Source organism: Macrosteles quadrilineatus, unplaced genomic scaffold, assembly GCF_028750875.1.
Source record: "Macrosteles quadrilineatus isolate MER2022 unplaced genomic scaffold, UCM_ALF_1.0 Scaffold_7__1_contigs__length_78375512, whole genome shotgun sequence".
Lineage (NCBI taxonomy): Eukaryota > Metazoa > Arthropoda > Insecta > Hemiptera > Cicadellidae > Macrosteles > Macrosteles quadrilineatus.
The window spans coordinates 52,352,583-52,372,865 of NW_026542600.1; the positions used below are offsets into that span (position 1 = coordinate 52,352,583).

General features: G+C 33.8%; 1 protein-coding gene across 4 annotated transcripts in view; it reads right to left on the reverse strand.

Annotated features, from left to right (window-relative positions):
• The window catches only part of LOC128998538 (uncharacterized), a 104,145-nt gene that overhangs the window by 58,219 nt on the left and 25,643 nt on the right, over positions 1-20,283 (reverse strand). For all 4 annotated transcript variants that reach the window (XM_054424714.1, XM_054424713.1, XM_054424712.1 and 1 more), the window contains 4 exons: positions 19,651-19,780; positions 13,854-14,031; positions 12,462-12,570; positions 10,524-10,693 (listed from right to left, as the gene is read on the reverse strand). In XM_054424714.1, the coding sequence (XP_054280689.1) occupies positions 10,524-10,693; positions 12,462-12,570; positions 13,854-14,031; positions 19,651-19,780 (587 nt within the window). The remainder of the gene's footprint in view (positions 1-10,523; positions 10,694-12,461; positions 12,571-13,853; positions 14,032-19,650; positions 19,781-20,283) is intronic.

Genomic DNA, 20,283 nt, shown 5'->3' on the forward strand with positions numbered 1-20,283 from the left:
TTGTTCACCTTAGTTCGTGCAACTAAATACAATGCACAACTCATGAATTTTGAAGCTAAACTCCATGGTTCTGTTCTTAAAATATGTTTGTAGATAAACTTTTAGAAAACCCCAAACCTATTACCAAAAGATGCAATAGTCCCATTTGTATTCTATGCAAGAAATTTATTTGCTTAACCCTAACTGTACTTTTTTTATATATAAAATAGTAAAAATTACATGACAAAATTATACTTAAATTAATTAACAGATCTCATACAGATCAGCAAAGATAACTTTCTTTATGTTTTTTTTTTATCGGAATTTGGAAATTTGTTTTATTATTTTTGTGCAAACTTTAAACATGTAGGATAAACCACCTAAAATTTCATGTCATGTTGTGTTGCAACTCATAAAATTCCATATATTTCATTTTAGAACATATTTCAAGTTACGGATTTTTAACAGTGATCTACCATTTGGAAAATAAATAATTTGTTTAAGTCGTTATTGGTGATAGTGAGTTAATGTTGTTTAAAGGTTTATTGTGGTCATTTACCACCACAATGGTAAAATAAAATAATTCTACTAAACTGTATTTTACTATTGTGATGGAAAATGTCTGCAATAAACCTTTAAACGAATAATTTGCTGTATATTACTTGTTTAATGTATGTAGACTCATACAATTTCGTCTATTTTTTCACTCTATTGTAAACTTTCAACATTTTAATGACAAAATAATTTAAGAAGTTAACTAAAATATTCATTGTATCAATATTATTTATGGCAGGGGGAGGAAGGTAAGTGTAATAGACCTAGGTGTAAACTTCATTTCATCGTAGACCTGTTTAGTGTGCTTGATAAAGCCATTGGAAATTCAACTGCAGGTCTGAAGGGAAAAGGAAGTTTTAGAGTAATATTGTTGTGTTTTAATACAACAATAACAGTTAACAGTTAAGTTGGTAGTGAACTGTATTCACCTGTATGTAGAAAAGAAATAATAGCGGATTGAAAAATTTAAGAACTGCTTTTACTGCTTTTAATGAAAGAAACCCAAAGAACAAAAATACCCCCACCGCAGCAAACCTGCCGACTAAGCGAATTTCCATTTGTCTGAATTGATTTTCAGTTAATTATATTTTAATAACATTATGTTTAACGAGTACCTAGGTTTGCTGCTACAAGGAAACTAATAAAGTGTGTTTTTGAGTAAAATATTGATAGCTTAGTACAAAATAAATAAATTTGCCAAGTTTGATCAAAATATATCCATAAACAAGCAAACTACAACATTTGACAATATTCTCCATAAGAATAACATGGGAATTTTAAATTTACAATTTTTTTAATTTTCTCCGTTACTAACAATCGAACAAAAATACTTTTATATACTAAATTATTTGTTTTTTTAAGCTCTTTAAAAAGGTCTAAAGAGAAATCGGGAAATTTTGTGTTTTGAGGGTCAAAAGTGAGAAAACCCAATTTTTACCCCATAAAACCCCCCGTAAAGCCCCGTTCCCATGGTCCGATCGTGCTGGTTCGCGAACTCATTCAAGTTTATCCCGCTTTACACCTTTAAACCAAATTTCATCAAAATCGGAAAAAAATTACTCAAGTTATCGCGTTCACGGACGTATATATATATATATATGTCTATATATATATATATATATATATATATATATACATATATAAAAATTTGAACGAATGGTGTTTTTGGCCTCTGGGGACATCAAAATGAAAAAGTAAATCGGTCCCGGGTCTAGGTCTTACCGTGCCACCTACGGTAATAGCTACTTCCCTATAGGGAAATTCGCTAATAGCTACTTCCCTATAGGGAAATTCGCTAATACAGTACACTCACTCTTACATACAGTCCAGACGACTCGGGACCATGTTGACAGGTTTTTTCCAGTAAAACCCATGTCCCCTAAAACTACACTAACTTTTATGCACGAGAGTGTATAAGAGATTACATGTTTATATTTTTTTTTTTATGTAAGTGGTGGCTTCGTGGCTTTTCCAATCTCAAAATGGAATTTTATGAGTTATATATAACGCAATATTTTACTAAAATTTAGAGGAGCATTGTATTTAGACATGTTATCACTGGTCTTAACTCTTTCCCACGAGAAGTCGTTTAAGTTTTTTCCACTTCCTGCCGATCCAGTCCGGTTGAACTCAGCGAGCACATAATAAAATAGAGAGGGCACGGCGTTTAACCAAATGCACTGAAAGTGTGGCCAAATCCGCCATCTTGGTCCGTCCTACGGCCTGAATCCAAGACCCGCTAGCACAGTTCGCATTGAAAACCCCGCGACAAATACACGATCATAAACAACATTAATAGTTGACAAAAATTGCTGAAATTTTGCACACTTGTTGATATGATACTGAGGATAATGATGGTGTTAATATAAAATTATTAGTTATGATAGTAATTGATTTATAAATATGTTTAACACTTATGTAGTTTAATTTTTCAGATTCAGACATGAAAAAGTTGTATTGCGAGAAAATTTTTTATTTTTTGGTCAGAGAAATTTAGTCAGCGGGAAATTTGTGGATAAATAGCCAAATTTAACTATCCAATTCACCTAAATTTTTTTTCGTGTTCGGTTTAAAAAAAAATTAAGTACAAAAGGGGTCTATTGCCACTGCTCCGCACCACGCCCGCTGCCTCACCGGGCCGTCGTCTATACATTTAGCGTGCAGTGTTTTAATGTTTTATTTATACTGTTGTACTATCATATTGTATATATTAAATAATTTTCAAATATATTGTCTATGAAGAATTTTTAACTGTTTAGCACAGCTTTTTAATGACTAATTAGCTTTCAATATCATCCAAGATAAACTAAAGATAATTCTGTAAGTAAAAAAAAAAAACTTCCCAAATATTTGTAAAATTACACTCAATTTATTGTCTCAGAAAAATTACAGTTTTTTTTAGGTGTGCCCTGACTTTATTTTTGTGAAGACTTTCGTTACTTATTTTACAGTATTAGCGAACTCAAACATTTAAATATTTTTGAGCCATCATTTTTATTACTAAACAAAAATGATTGTTGCCCATTTCATATACTAAGAAATGTGTACTACCAAGACCCCACTACACTACAGGCCGGAGCTACCCCCTCCATTTCGGGCGCTACGTCACACAAGTTGCCGAACTGAGCCCGCCTCCGCAAGACACAACGTTGTGCGGCGCCAATATCCACGTGCTCTGTGTTGTTTTTGTTGTTGTATAATGAAGTTTAGTGTATTTAGTCATCATGCCATTGTCGTGTTGTGTCAGGGGTCTCAATCCCAGGATCCCGGCCGATTTTTGATACCTAGAAATCCCGGGATTGGTGACTTTTAATCCTGGGATTAACGGGATCGCAAAGCCTATGTTTATATTTATTTTTTTAGAATTTGGGGACTTTTACTTATGGAAAATAAATAAAAATACGTCCAATAACACTTGAAACACATATACTTTTTATTTTTAGGACGATACAGTAAATATATTATATGAAATGGTATAAGCAATGATCTATTTTGATTGGAAAATTAAATTATCATTAAACTCAATAGGCAAACGAATGTAAATATGTTTAAGTTTTTAGATGATTTGGATTTTCTTTCTGTAAATGTTATTACACTAGTTAGAACTTAATTACAGTAAGCCTATAAGTTATTTTGAGTTTTACTTTTGACATTAAACGTAAACAACGCAATTCGTGTAGCAAATATAACATTGTAATCGGAAATTGAAGTATTATTTTAATTGAAGCCATAAAATATAACTTTAAACACACCATTATAATTTCACTATAAAGATTGCTTATATTTAGGGTCTATAAATTTATCTTCGTATTTGGTTATTAGTGTGGTGATTGTTTTTCAGTTTCATACACACGCTAATACATAGGCAGATGGTTTATTGTTTTACAGTATCTTTATTGTTTTATTGCTGTCAGTCAAAATAACATTTTTACGCTGCTACTCCTGATTCTTCCCATTTAATCTTTTCATCTTAGATATCTTTAATCTATATATTAGCATGACGTATAGGCTACGTGCGATTGCGGTTGCTCGGGATTTTTTTTTCATGTATTTATTATATTCTAGAGTGACATATCAACATTTATACACTGTAATTAAGAGAGACGGGTGATGAAAGTTCCGGCGAAATTCCGCAGTGTAACACTGGTAAGGCCAGTTTAAAACATTAAAGTACTCAACGAGGGGACTAATTTAAAATGGCTAAAAGTTTAAAAATCATAATATTGTATAATCCCGGGATTGATCCCGGGATCGGCTGAGAAGAATCCCAAAATCCCGGGATTGGATTGAAGGAACGGGGTTGAGACCCCTAGTTGTGTCCCAGGATGCAAAAGCAATTATACTAAGAAGGACCCCTCAGTGCCAGTGTTCAGATTCCCGACCGACGCTGCTAATCGTGAAAATGGTTAAAATCAATTCATAGGTCTGATTTTCTCTTTTTCATAGGTCTGATTTATTCCAAGTCTTTCAATAACAAACTAAACAGGGGTAAGGCAAAAAAAGGTAAGGATAGTAAAAATAAAAAAAGCATTAAGAAAATGAAAACAGATAAAGTAAAGCCCGAGCACAACTGAATTTAAAAGTACTGTAATAGCATTTCTACACATAAATCTAAATATATAAAAGGCAAAGCCCTCATATTATATTGACTTTAATATTTCCTTATTGATGTATTAACAACGGTAACATATACTGTATTGCTATTAAGATTGAAATTTATGTGATTGAATAAATATAATGAGAAATAAAACGTTGAGTTATAATTATTTAGTGTTTCATAAAACAAAAATTTATTTGTTTAAATTAGTTCTACATAATTTATTTATCATAGGCCTACAAGATAACAAACTAATTTATAGCACAAAATGTTACAGAGGCAATTATGACTGTGATATAGTATTTTTTTACCATCAAATATGAAAAACAAACAGTTATTACTTATATCACCCGCACAACGTTCTCAAGTGTTGTTTTATTATCAGATTAAAAAATATATGTTAATCATTGGAGATCCAAGGGTTACACCGATGAAATCGTCAGTTTATGCAGATTACAATGGTATATAATACATATATTTTACTAATTTATTTTGACGATCAGGGGCAGTTTTATCGAAGCGCGACACCAAACCCCGCTTTATTCCCATGTATTGCTGGCGCTGAATTTCGGCGACTTGTGTGACGTCACCGCGGCTTGGCTCCGGCCTGTAGTGTAGTGGGGTCTTGGTACTGCTGTATTTGGAAACAAATTTACTCCTACAAATTGTCCAAGTACTTTGTTCGTCAAGTTCTCAATTACATTGTTTTCTTTTACACTAATATTCTCATCTTCAAGAAGAACTGGTAATATTGGAATGAATATAAATTTCCCCAATATTTTCAGAATTTAAAAAAATTTTAAAAATTCTGAAAATATTGGTGAAGTTTTAATCTCAAATTCACCAATATTTTCAGAATTTTAAAAAATTTAAAAAATTTTGAAAATATTGGGGAAGTTTTTATTTCAAATTTATACTAATATTCTCATCAAGCGACTTAAACTTACTGCGAAAGAAATTGAAATGTAAATGAAGAAATGTAAATTGTCAAGTAAAATGTAAAGAAATGTAAATGAAGAAGTGAAATGTAATACCAGCTGGTGGTTTATATCCCGTTTTCTTATTTGGTGTCTTGTTGTTACAACCAAAAGCTACACAATTGACCATTCCATGTTAATAAGCATCATTCTATAGGCACAACTAGGCAACAGCCGAATTAAGTCAGACGTAAACAACAGAGTGGGAGAGATTGTGAAGCGCACTGACTCAGTGTGCTGACTAGCGCGCTGCACACGTCGGGACTAGGGTAGCGCTGCCATCTTTGTCCGTTTCACCGTCTAGTCAGACTGCCACGCTCCTGCGCTCCGAGTAGCGCTTCTATTTTGTTATGTGTTCGCTGGTTGAACTAATGTACTGATAAAAATTGTCTGGTTAAAAAAGATGTATCTTCTGCTAAGAGTAGTACGTTTAAACCGATATCCAGTTAAAAGGTACGGAAAATAAGTAGTCTACTTTATAAACAATCTTAATAGTTTTACATCTGGTGATTCATATTACAAAGGCTTTTTAAACAGATAACTGATTGATTTAATATTAAAGTAATGAACAATAGTTTACGGAGGTGTCAGTTTTGTAAACATAACTATTTGGCTAACAACTAAATAACAATATGCAGGTAAATAGACTTTGGTAAAAACAAATCGTTGCATAAAGCCGAAGTTGAATATTTATTGACTGAAGCCTCCCCAAGACTTGTCTGAATAAGGACTATTGTGCCAAAAGCTGGATTTGTAGTGATCCTATTGTGGTCTAAGATTGGGTTTCTGGGTCAGGATTGGTAAAGATTTGTGATTGGACATCAAGTGTTCAAGTGTTGTGTATAAAGTAATACAGGAAATGGAGAACCTCTAAAAAATGCAGTGGTGTGATCTTGTGGCTTAAAACTAGAAAAATCGTAACACATTCGCTACCACAAATTTGACAAAAAATTTATATTTTACTGAATCATCGAGTGAACTGTAATTGAGCTCAACCAAACAACGTTTCAAGTGACAAAAGTAAATAGATAACGCAATAACGTCCTGGCCACGCTGATGCCAAGACAGCCAGTTTCCCGCGCATTTAATTTCTTGTAAGTGCTGCCAACCTATGTATTTTTAAAAAGGAAATATCCCACCCTGTAGAGAATGTCATTTGTATCGTTCTTTAAAAATCTGAATTTCACAAAATATACCATTTGCAATGTTGTTTGGCACATTCAATTAAAGTTAACAAAAATCTGTTGGTCATGAAATTTATAATTATTTTTTGTCCTAGAAGTTTTTAAAGACTGCCACTTTTAAGATAGGTATAGTTTTGTATGACCAAAATCACTAAAAACCCTCAAAAGAACCCAATCTTCCAGGATTCAGATATTTCCTTAGGATTGGCATTAGAGTGGCAGTTAATTATAAATTTAGCAAGACAGCTATTAACAAAGTCAACCATTTTATTTATAAAATGAAATTAATTAAAAGAAAATCCCTCAACAAGCTACCAGCAACTAGTAAAAAAATTGATGACCAACTTTTATGAAAACAATATTGCTAAGAATGCTAAGTTCAACTTAAAGTTTACACTGAAGTTAAAACAGTTGGTGTTGTTTTTAAAACTCAATTAGCAATTAAAGATAAAACCTTGAATGTGTGTCTTTCTCTTTGAGTGGGACATATTTATTTTTGTTTATCCTGTTATATGACGAGGGAAACTACTTAACTCTCAAAGCTTGTTTTAAACGTCGTTAAATGTTTGTTGTTGTTTAATTAGTTGTGTACAAGCTATCACGAACCATAGGGTCGGGTTATTGTCCTAATCCAAGTATTGATCACCAGTGTGGTGGCCAGTTCTTAATTACTGCTGTGAGCCTGAGTTCACACTAAAGGAGACTAGGGAGCTCAATAGCAACAAGTAATTTACTTTATATAACAAATAAAACTTAAACATTCCATTTTGTGGTCTCTCTTGAATTTTTGTTAGTTTCCGAATTTCATGGAAATTGGTCAACGTTACCACATTTCATTCACGTTTAGGTTATTATTTAAGGTATTTATTTAGGTTAGGTTATTTGATCATAGCAAATCAAAATGCTTGGATATTGATTGATTTATTTGTAACTTGCATCATAATTAGCATCAAATTAATAGTTTTTTTTTTTTAATAAACCATAGTATTGCATTGTTTTATTTGTATTTATAATATAAAAGAAAATTAATTGTTAATATGGCTACCTAGTACCCTTTAGTGTGAACTCAGTTGAGCGGCAGTAATTAAGGACCAGCCGCCGCACCCCACCGGTGGACAATCCCCGGGTTAGGACACAGACCCAACCTATTCACAATAGCTTGTCCACAACACATCGGTAGCGAACATGTTGTCAAGCTTGTGATATCTGCATTGTCGACTATGAACACTACTCTAGTTACGTGAGTCGTGGCTTGAGGGCGTGAGGTAGTGAGTAGTGAACGGAGGGGAGAGGGAGAGAGAGAATGATAGAGGGACATACCTGTAGCAGTAAAGGTCTTCGTAGAGGGAGCCCACACCTCATGTCACCCTGGCATTACCATGCACACAACATTAGTCCAACACCAAACAAACATAACATACTCATAACACCTGTCCTTCACAACCCTAGATTCTAATGTGTGTAAACTTCAATTTCGGTTCTTTTGAATCCTAGGGGTTAAAAATAAACGATTGTGAAAGGATAATACAAAAATTTTGCAATATAGATGCTAGTCTATTTGTATCATTTTTTATGTTAGCCTCCGGATTACGTTGAATATATGAATTGGTGTAAATACCTGCTTCGTTGTAATCCAAAATGATTATCATTTTGGTTCACAATGAAGTAAAAAAGGCAGTAGGCCAATTTTTTCTAATATTGATCAAAATATAACCCATTAAAATCAGAGTGAAGGGATTATAGTCTTGCATGCAAATTTGATATTCAGAAGGCCAACATGAGAATAAGAAATATTGAAATATAGATTGTTTTCCATAATCCTACATTCCTTAACTTAAAGGCTGAATTGCAAGAAATTAATTATGAAAGTTTTATTTAGAAGACTTCAAAGCTATAAAACAACATAATTAATTTATAACAAGCTTATGAACTCAAAAGACATGTTATTTCACAAAACCGAAAGTTATAAATTAAGCTGCATTTTTGTAGAAAGGTATGATGGCTTGAATTGGAAAGCATAGAAAATATAATCTTGTCAACAAATTTATTTCCCTGTATTACTGTTCAATGTAGTATTAGTGATAACCCACACCATTTGTTCTGAAAATGGGCCAGATAACAATTGATTTAATGATTGATAGCGAGTAAAACATTGATTAAAAGTTCACTTGCCAATTTTATATTTATTTACGGTCTCCCAGAAGTGTTAACATGCCTTACAGTTTTTATTAGCTTGTATTGTGCATGTCCTTGTTCAATTTCATTGAGAACCCAACGTCTATTGGAATAGCCTACTTTTTGGAGCATTACTATTAGTTGGACCGGCATATTGTTTAAAATACATAAATTAATGATTTTTGGGCTGAATTTTTTTTTAGGTTATTTTAAAGGAGAAAAAGCCAGCCATGGTTGGTCCAACAATGTTTCCAAATGTAACTTTCACCAAACAAAAGCTTAAAAATAATTTCAACTCTTTTTAAAATTGTATAATACAGTATATCACTTATTCAAGATTAATTTAAATTTCAAGATTGTTCCTAAAAGTTTGTATCGTTAGTAAACAAATAAGTTTAAATATTATCTACATAATCAAGGAAATTAAATCATGTGTTAAATTCAACAGTGTTATTTTATTTTTAAAGGACATGGCTTTTAGGTGAGGTAATTAATTCAGTTAAATAAATATTTGTGGTCGTTACTCACCTTTTTGAAATCAGGAGAACACAGTCCTTGTCACAATAGTTCAAAAACATACTCAAACACACATTTAAAATAAAAAATAAAATTAAAGTACCAGACTAAAGTTCTCTTATTTCCGTTGTTTCGATAAAGTGTAACCTACGTTTCTAAAATATCAGAACAGGTTTATGATAGCAGGCATCAAATAAAGTGGGAAGTGGGTTGTATACAAGGAGCCTAATTGGAAAAAAAGAAATATGATAGAGGCGTTATTTATTTTGTCAGATAAGGACTCATTGGCTTAAGCTTCCATCGATATTATACCGGTTTACAACCTGTGAATAAAGACAGAAATAAAAGTATGTATAGTAAAGTCTAAACAAAGGAAGATAGTGCCATCAGCTGATCAAGATAACAAAGCTTCCCCTCCCCCTCCTCCACCACCGGGGTCGTCAGCCGTGGTTAGGCGCTCACAACGTCTGCGTGAGAGAAATACTATATAGGGCAACCTTGAAAACCCCGCTTGTTGACACTGGTGCGGCAAAACGTTGGAAATAAAAGAACTTTAGTCTGGTATTTTATTTTTTATTTTAAATGTGTGTTTTTGAATTATTGTGACAAGGACTGTGATATCCTGTTTTCAAAAAGGTGAGTGACACCCAGAAATATTTATTTAACTGAGTGTTATTTTAATTGATACTTTCATTTTATTGATCTAGATAAGGGGTTTATTTAGCTTTGACAAGTCTGATTCTCTTTGTATGCAAACATTACATCCTGCAATAAACGTGGCGTTTGTACTGTTTGAATGAGAGATTGCATACAATATCGAGTATCGAGAAAAAACTCTTTTACAAAATAAGTTTTAATCAAAGTCTAATTTACTCAATTGTCTGAAAAAGTCACAATACCTGTATGCATTTAATAAGGCAAAATGCTCATTCCTGGCAACAATGTTTATATAGCTCCAACTACACAAACTTACAACATAAAAGATAGTTACACAGAGTAGGAGTGTGTAACTGTCATGCAGTATTGAGGTGGTGAAGTTACCTGTTGTATTTGCCCAGGGTAGGGTGGTGGAGGCCCCGGGTATGGCGGTGGTAGACGGGGTGGAGCCTGCGGAGGAGCATTGGCTGGCAGAGGTCTTGGAGAAACACCCCCTACACCCACGCCTAACACATGGCGATGCAACTGCTGTAGCCTTTGTTGTGTTGTCACCACTAGAAACAAATGTCATAGTACAGTCCAATCTCAGTATAACGAATCTGAAGGGACCGAACTGAATATTCGTTATATCAAGGATTTCGTTAAAACGAGGTTCGTTATATAGAGGTTAGGTTTGCAGGAATTTCGCTAAGTCGAGGTTCAGAACCAGCGTCGGTCAATATAGGTCGGGATTTTATCTCATTAAAATAAAATTAAAGTAGCATAGGCTACAATACTTTACAGTACAGTGTTTACATTGTACAGTAGAACCTAAACTATCCAGCATAATAAAGGGGAGGGATCTTGAATATTGCGCAATCATGACAATGGCATTGACCTTTGTACAGGTTAAAAACTGTAAGTTTAAAATCACAGCTTGTTCTAACCCTCCTAAAACCTAGCCAAACACTGTATTGTGTAGTCATAAACCATGTAAAGAACAAAACAAAACAGTAGAAAGTTTTGTAAGCTACTGCTCGCGATAGGCCGGTAGGCTACTTACAGTACAGTACTGTTTATCACAACAGAGGAATGTCAATAATAATCATTAACTATAGCATTGGTGTTGCTAGTTGAAACGGAACAAATCGTATTGAAAACAATAAATTATTAGATAAGTCATTATAAAAGTGTATAATCATAGCCAACTTAAGGATAATAAAAACACTCGTAAAAGGAATGTTAAAATAACGATGTTGCTATTCTTTCTCTTTGGTTTTGTTTTTATATTCTTTCTTAGTTTTCTCTTTATCCAAAAATTGTACAATTCACCATAGTCATCCCATATCGCCCAATCACAGCACTAAAAATTACGTCGTCATCAGTCCTCAGTGAATGAAATCAGTTCTCAGTTGCAACATAGCGCGCGCAGCGACAGCAGACAAAGATGTAAAACGGAGCAGACGAATGTTAGCGCAAGCGATGATGTGACCTTTCCATTTCATTTGATAAAGAAACAGATTTTCCCAAAACAATAATTGGGTGGGGGATTTGTTATATCGAGGGAAAGACGTAGACATTTCGTTATGCAGAGGTTAAATTCGCAATGTAGAGGTTCTGACAATGATAAATTCGTTGTATTGAGGTGTCTTATTTTAGCCGAAATCACGAAAAATTCGTTAAATCAAGGTCGTTGTTATGGTTTGTTCGTTATGTAGAGGTAAAATATACATTGTGTCTTATGGAGAGTTCTAGGGGATTAAAAAAAATTCGTTATATCAAGGAATTCGTTATATCGAGGTTCGTTATATCAAGGTTAGACTGTAACTTATCTGCCTTCTAAGTTTGCTAAAAGCAGTTATGTTATAAAGAAACTAGGATGTAATTTATTTATTTTTAATTGATTTATATCAATCACGTTACATCAATGTTTTGAATGGTGATTCATCAGTTTAATAACAAAGTCTGTTGCAACAAACAATAACAACAAATATACCAATACTTAAAAATAATTATTCTGTTTTTAGGAAATTCTCTACTGAATAAAAAGTCTTCTCCAATCTCCAGTAGCCATTTATTAAGATATTTATTTAATTTTGAAATGCAATCTATTTCTTTTAGTGTTGAAGGCAGCTTATTATTTAAATTTTGGGTCCCGTATACTGTGGGGATAAATGAAATAATTTAAGTCTATGTTGCACTGGTTTTATTACATTTGTATATGTTGTGTTATTGTTGTGAGTGGACTGACTCTATAAACGTATCCAAGTTACTCTTAACTATTGGAGAAAGATGATAAATATAAGCGCTATCAAGCGAGAATTTTGAAATGTCTGATGATACCTTGGTTGATGTTTTGCAGTCGAGGAATGCCTTGGACAGAGGTGACAGTGGAGAAGGTCGGAGAAAAGGCTACTCCTGCAGGAGTCTGAGGTAACATTGCTCCAGGCGGCTGTGACAGACAACATACTCAAATACATATCAAACGTCTTTCAACTTAAACTTGGATTGAAATTAACATTTTGGCAGAATAAGTCAAATGTACTCAATCTTCACTTAAATGGCTCAATTTTGAAATGGTTACCAGTACTATAATTACAGTAGGTACATTTCCATCCAGTTGTTAGGCAGCAAAAATAATGATCAGCATATTTTTAATCAGCGATGATCATTTTTGATATTCTCGCTGTATTTAAAATTGACATATATGCAACTCAACTTATTCATTAGAGATATTCACAATACAATAAAGTTCAGCAAAGAATATGTGACATGTCAAATATAATACAATGCAAATACTGTTAATTCGACAAATGTACAATCATATTATTTAAACTAGTTATAAATAAATAAGGAATTAAAATAATAAGGAATAGGTAAGGAATTTAATCATTTCTTTACCACCAGGGCAAAGCACAATATATTTTTCAGGTAGTTCTAAGAAATTATTTATATTCAAAGGCTCAATTGTAAAAAAGGGTTTGTGTTGAAAACTGTTATAGTTTGCTTGTTTATAGATATATTTTTATCAAATTTGGCAAATTGATTTATTTAATACTAAACTAACAATTTTACTTATAAAACACACTTTTTCCTTCCTTGTAGTCAGCAAACTTGAGTACTTGTTAAGCTTAATATTATTTTAATATGGAATAAATAAATCTGACATATTTAAGAAAATGTTTTAGTAAAACTTTAATCATAAATGGTGATTAGCTGAGTCTGCAGGTTGCTGTAACAAGGGGGATTTAGATTTTTGTTTTCAAGGTGTCCAGTGGAGGAGTCTACCTAGTTGAGTTTATATTGTATATTTCTGGTTTCTGATTCTAAATTTCTAGTTCTACATTCATGAACTAGCAATGTACACAAGTCAGCTAAATTCCTAGGAATCAGGATTTCCACAACCACCTTACTAGAGGAGCTTGACACTACAGCCCTCCCATCCACCACACACAATTCAGTAAGAAGCCATCGTATATTGGCTACAAAATTCTGAATTCCCTCCCACTGCACATAAAAACCCCTATCAGGAAAGTAACTGGAAAAGAAACTTTGGAACTGGCTTGTAAATCAACCAGTGTACTCAATCAAAGATTTTTTTACCAAAGAAGATAATTGAAAATTGTGAGGCAAGACCAACTTTCTATTAAATGTAGGCTACTGTATTTTGACGCTAATTTATTACTTGAATAAATTACAAATAAAGATGATTGTCTATTGTCTACTGATATTTACAGGCTGGGTAGTTGGAGTGGTAACGGTCTGGGTGGTTGAAGTGCCAACTGGTTGTTCAACCGTCACCGTCAAACTCTTGGCTATGGTTGGGTCAGCAGGTTTGGCTTGTGTGGTAGCAACAGGTTTGTCAGATTGTGATTCCGGCTCCACTTCTTTCTTCTCGTTTCTGTTATTTGCTCTAGAAAACAAAAAGATTATGAGTTACTTCCTACTAAAAAGATTTTTAAAATACAGGTGTTATAAATATAAATGTAATGAAACAAATTAGTAAAAAATCTTATTGTTATTCAAGAGTCTGTTTAAGGCTAGTACCTTAAATTTTCTACTCGTGTCGTTAACACTATTTACGCAAGTTGCGTACACTGCTTTACCTACGGCAGTGTTTTAATTACTAAAAATGAGACGTAGGAATTGGCTAACTCAGGAACTCGCTAACTCGGTCGTGAATCGGAACTGGCTAACTCTGGAACTGGCTAACCATCTCAGTCAGGAATTGGCTAACTCCGGAACCCGCTAACTCGATTTTGTCTCGCGGCGGAATTCGCTAACTCTGGAAGTCGCTAACCCGGCCGCGCCGCACTGCACGGAGCGTTGCCAACCTTGTACGACAAAATAATCGTACACAGCCGTATTTCAAAATGTCAGTGTCAATAAAGATACAGTAAAATGTTATCGTTTTTTGTTTTCCAATTCCACTTTTAACAGCTAACTAGCCCAAAGTAATTAAAAGGGGATTAAACAATCATGAAAAAGTGTTTTTAATTTAATTGTACACTGGCCAATTAAATGTTTATGATTTTGATCTTAAATATAAATGCTATCAGTATTACAGGACAATAATAGAATATGAAAAATATTGAACATTCAGTTTAATTGGTACTAAACAATTAAACCTCTACGAAATTAAGCTAAAATACACGCAAGTTCTCGAACACGGAAAACAAACTTAATCGTAATGTCGTAATAAACCAAAACCATGAATTAATACAGTCATCAACCATCGTAACTTTCATACTAATTTATGGATTTAAAATTAAAGGTACGTCGTTGAATCGTTCAACTTACGTGTAAAAATATGACATAGTCTACGTTAAATACCAATTCATAGAATAGCTGTAGGCCTAAATCTATGCCTAATAGCGTTGACTGTGAATTAAGGATTCACAGTCAACGCTAATAGTTTAAACCAAAGCATTGTAGGCCTACTAGTAAATAGTTGCCTAATTCTAAAATGTGTTGAATTTTTTTGTAATAATGTTACATGTTTTAATAACAGTTTTTAGATTGTACACCTAAGCCCCACTACTAAATAATAGAAGAATATAAAAGATTCTTATATTTAAAGGTGACAGGGTTATTTTAATTCACGATTCTTAATCAACAACTTGACGGATTTTCCTGATTTTAGTTTTGGGGTTCCTTCATATTGCTTTTACAATCGAAATAAACAAACCAATTCATTGCTCGGGTCCCCGTTCCCCAGTACTGAGCTACTCAATAGACAATAGCTTTGTTGTTGGATAAGATCAGGTAATTTTAGCTATGACCACCATTCCTAAAAATGGTAACAAACAAGAACGCCTGGATCCATTTAGAACTATAAAAACTCCAGACCTTTTAAAAGTAGTCCTACCGAAAGACGTAAAATTAATATTAATTAAACAAAATTAAGAGGATGACCCAGGTTCTACACTAATAGCCTACGATAACAGAAATTTAAAAATTGTATTTATGCATAGACTAATTTTTAATGCTATCCATGAATACATTACCACTTTATACTGTATTGATCAATATTTATTTAAATTCAATAGCTCTATTTAAAAATATATTACCACTACAATGTATTTCTGTAATGACGTTTAACAAGTAAATTTATTCGGGAAGGTAATCCTCAAAATTATAGGCATAAGGCTGTGGTTTCCTAGACGCGTAATAGATGCGCTGCGTGTGCGCATCTTCGGCAGGGTGCACACTGGAGAAACCCGTTTCAGGAAACTGGTTTCATTAAATTGGTTTCAAGGAAACCATTTCTTTAACAAATGCACACAGAAGAAACGGGATTCCATCAGTTTCGTGATATGAATTCGGATGATGATTATGTGACTATATTGGTGGTGGCTAAAGGAAACTAAAAGAAGGAAGTATTGGGTTCACCTGTTGATTAGGGATGGTCAACACAGTACTTACATTGTGGCTCATTAATTATGCAGTGATCCTGTACAATTTTTTGATATTTTAGAATGCCAACGCCTCTTTTTGAACGTTTTGTGGAATTACTTAGCCCACTAATAACAAAGAAGGACACCAACCGGAGGTTAGCTCTGAGTGCTGAGGAAAAATAACAATACATCGAGGAAGTCAATAAAACCAATAGAAACGTGAAACTGAAGCCTATACGAAATCTGTTTTTTGGATTTCATGTATACCTGTTGCAAGAAACAAATGAAATTACAGTTTCATGCAACGCAGTGTGCACTGCCCTGTGTTAAACTAATCTATCTGTTGCGAGCAACTAAAGTTTCTCGTTTCATGAAATCGGTTTCCTGAATCGGATTTCTCCAGTGTGCACCCTGCCTAAGACGCAGCAAACTTGTCTTATGGAGTTTCGTGGAAGCGGTTTCCAAGGCTGCGTATCTAATGCGCGCGCACCAATAGCTGCGTTTTTGACCGACTGCTTTCAGAGCAGTCGAATCTGAGTTACGCTGCGTTTTAGACGTATCTTGTGCAATGGATTTGGAAGTAAATATTGTCCCGAAGGCAAAATTCTCCAACAACAACGACAAATTGATTGAATTAGTATTACATTTCATATAATCCGTTATGTAGTATTAATTTCCCATAATGTGTAATTTTAATATTTAATTCCCTTATTAAATGTTCCCGACAACTAATTTGACCTCAGAATTTTTTTATTGTTGTAATTTGTAAATAAACGTAATGTTGACAAATATTCTTTTCAAGTTAGCTCAACACCAACTACCAAATATAAGAGCCCCCATAATTATTTTAAGAACTCCTGAACATCTTAGTTAATAACCCTATATTAATTACTAGCAGAGTGTCCGTCCTTCACGGGGTTGGCGTATAATTATGGACTGCTTATTGCAGTTATACTCGTAAAATGTATTTTCGTCTATTTGGTAAATCCCGAATAGGTAAATATAATAAAATTAAAAGCAAAGTTGGAGAGGGTAAATTAAGATTTATTGTTTACATTTTAAATTTACATATTTGCTTTAATACTACGGTTAAAACATCCGTGAGTGCCACATACAGTTCCTAATCATGTACTTTTCACTGCTTACGCTTCTTCGAAGCTTTTAATGCTAAAGTATCCATTTCGTCAACTAAATCATCGTATAACATCATAGTAGCCACTAGTAATCTCTCCCGTGAACTTATGTTACGCACCAACCATGTGTATTGTACCACAGAAAATATACTGGTAATAGTAGTATATATTCTGTGATTGTACGCAGTCTAGGAAACCACTCACGACGTCTGCGTTTTTGGACCTAGATAAAAGCCGCAGCGCATCTAAACCGCTGCGCATCTATTACGCGTCTAGGAAACCACAGCCTAAAGTCTACGGCGGTTACTGGAGCTTTTTTAAAAAGGTTTTGTTGGTTGCCTCGAATAGGATAGACTATTACAATACTGATTCAATTTTTGTAAATAGATTAGGCCCTATATGTTTCCTAACAACATAATGTAACAACATTTAGATTCCCTTTCTTGGCTAAAGTAAAGACGCAATATTGTAATACATTGTTAACGTTTTTGATTTCCGTTATTAATTAATGTACCTAGGTAAATCATGTGCATGCTATAGAAAAAATCTAAACTATTTTTATTTGTTTACCAATACTATGATTCGGAATTATTTCTCGGTAATAATACATAAATATTAAGAAGAACCAAACTATTGTTAACACTCGCACGACAGATATAATAGGCCTTTAAAGAATCAAATATTTTAATCTATCAAGGATAAGCATTCAAAGTTACAAGTCTAGTATACAAAATACGACCTTAATCATTTATTCGAATAAAAGAAACAAATGGTGGACTACGAAAATGGATATTTCATAACATGTAAAAGATCCAAATTAAATGTACAGTACTATCTTTTTGCATCCCAATAAACTACTATTTAAGTAAGAAAGTACCAGTACTATTTAAGAAGTAAGAAACCCATATATAAAACATACTCCCTTTTATTTCTCATCCTTATGGATCAGCTGAAGACAGTTTTATCGTTAGTTCTGTCCGGTACACTGTCTTTAGAGGTCGTGTTTTGTTTACAACTGTTTCTTGTTTTAAGTTAGGTATTTAAAACCTCGTTAAACCAAATAAAACGTTCTAATCCTAACTAATAATACGTCCCCTAGTTATATAACCAAACAGCAAAGAACAAATCATGAAGTTAAACTATAAAATATTAGAAACACAATTTCGTCGACACCAGCGATCAGTGTCACCGGACATGAACTAGACACGAAAAACAAGCTTCAAAGTTTACAATGGGATGTAATGTTTAATTGTGTTGATTAGTCTATGGTAAGACTATAGGTGGCTGTGCTATAATGCATTTTCCACTCTAATAATCATAAGAATAATATTAAACATACTTCTAAATATATTTATTTTATCGACTACGTTGCTCTTACTCCTAATTATTCGTAGGATACGACATTATGGTACTACACTTTCTGCAACACTGGCCAAAAATCTTCGTGCTTGGCTCCCATTGGACGGCGTGCGAGGCTTCTGATTGGGAGTTAGCGAGTTCCGCCGAGGGACCGAGTTAGCGACTTCCGTACGAGGACGGAATTCGCTAACCTGGCTCTAGAGCGGGTTAGCGGGTTCCGGAGTTAGCCAATTCCGAAACCGAACAAGTTAGCGAGTTCCTCTCATCAACCAAATTTGAAGATAGGGCATTTAACATGGGGTTAGCGAGTTCCAGAGTTAGCCAATTCCGTGGACCCCTAAAAATCACTACCTACTCATAACTTCTAAGAGAGGTTATGTTTTCGTTTATAACCTCTCATTGCCACTGACAGTGATGCGACGAAACATTGTACCAAACACTAATTGTACCACTCAACAATGAAATGGTCCTTAACAGCTGATGAGTGCCGTCCCTAGGGTTGGCAGCGCCCGAAGCAAACGTGGTTGTGGCGCCCCCCCCCAGTAGTTGTCGCATTCGCATATTTTAATACTATGTTAATACAAATAGGCGTCCCCTCAGCCACGGCGCCCGGGGCAGCTTGCCCCGGACAGCTCTGCAGCTGATTAGTTGAAGTTCAAATCATTACAATTTTACATCTACTCTCTCAATCCTTGAACCTCATTGGTCCGTTACCCGTGTTGTTATGAGTAAAACTATGCTGTTATGAAAGTAAACAATGCTGTTATGTAAAACTTTTCAATTCTAATAACTGAACTGAAACTGCTACTTTAAAAAAACTGTCGCAGGTAAAATATCGTATATGGCCTTGTCTTAAGTATGTCTTTTTTTGTCAGACTTGTAAAATGGAAAATGATTCAATAGTTTTGGTTAACATACTGATATATTTATATTTACAAAGACAATGTTTTCGCCGGGTAATTGCAAAGATTTCAAACAAAATATGGGAGGACTTTACTATATTGGTACTCTGGCAATGTACAACCTCTATATAAAAATAATAAATTTAAACTTCATATTTTGGCCTAAAGATAAACTTAAAGTTTGCGAGAACCTATTTGAGATATTAATATATAATGTAAAACTAGTATATGAAATACTGACGCTGTATCTTTCTTTGAGTCTTCCTCTTCAAACTCATCTACATCAAAAATATTTGTCTTTTCTCCTCCTCCAACTTTATCCAACTCGGGGTCGGCATATTCGAGAATGTTGAAATCAGCTCCCATTTCAGCTAAACAAAGATCATATTATCGGTATAAATCTAATAAAAAAATATATGAATAAGTAAATTAAAAAAATTTGGTAGCACAAACAACATGATAGATAGATAGTAAAGTATGCATAGTAAACAAAGTACCTACAGTGATCAAATGTTTAGATATGGTGGAACCTCAATTAACCATCACTCTTCCAAATGCCAGTCTTACAGTCTATATTGTTTGTCACTTTATAGTTATGTACAAAAAAATTTAATTTAGGTTTATGCCACATCAGATTGTAATAATCAATATGTATTGCAAATTAAGTGATTCCATGTGTAATTGACGTCCACACTGTGTTATTTATTTTCAATATCATTGCAATTTTCCAAAACTGAAGTAATTCATGAACAAATTAATATTATCTGCCTATTCAGATAACTGTCAGAGGTGACTGTCTGACGTGTGATGATAAATAGGGTTCTACTGTACAGTTAGATCGTAAAAAAAGGTTAATAGTCGGCAAGACCACCAG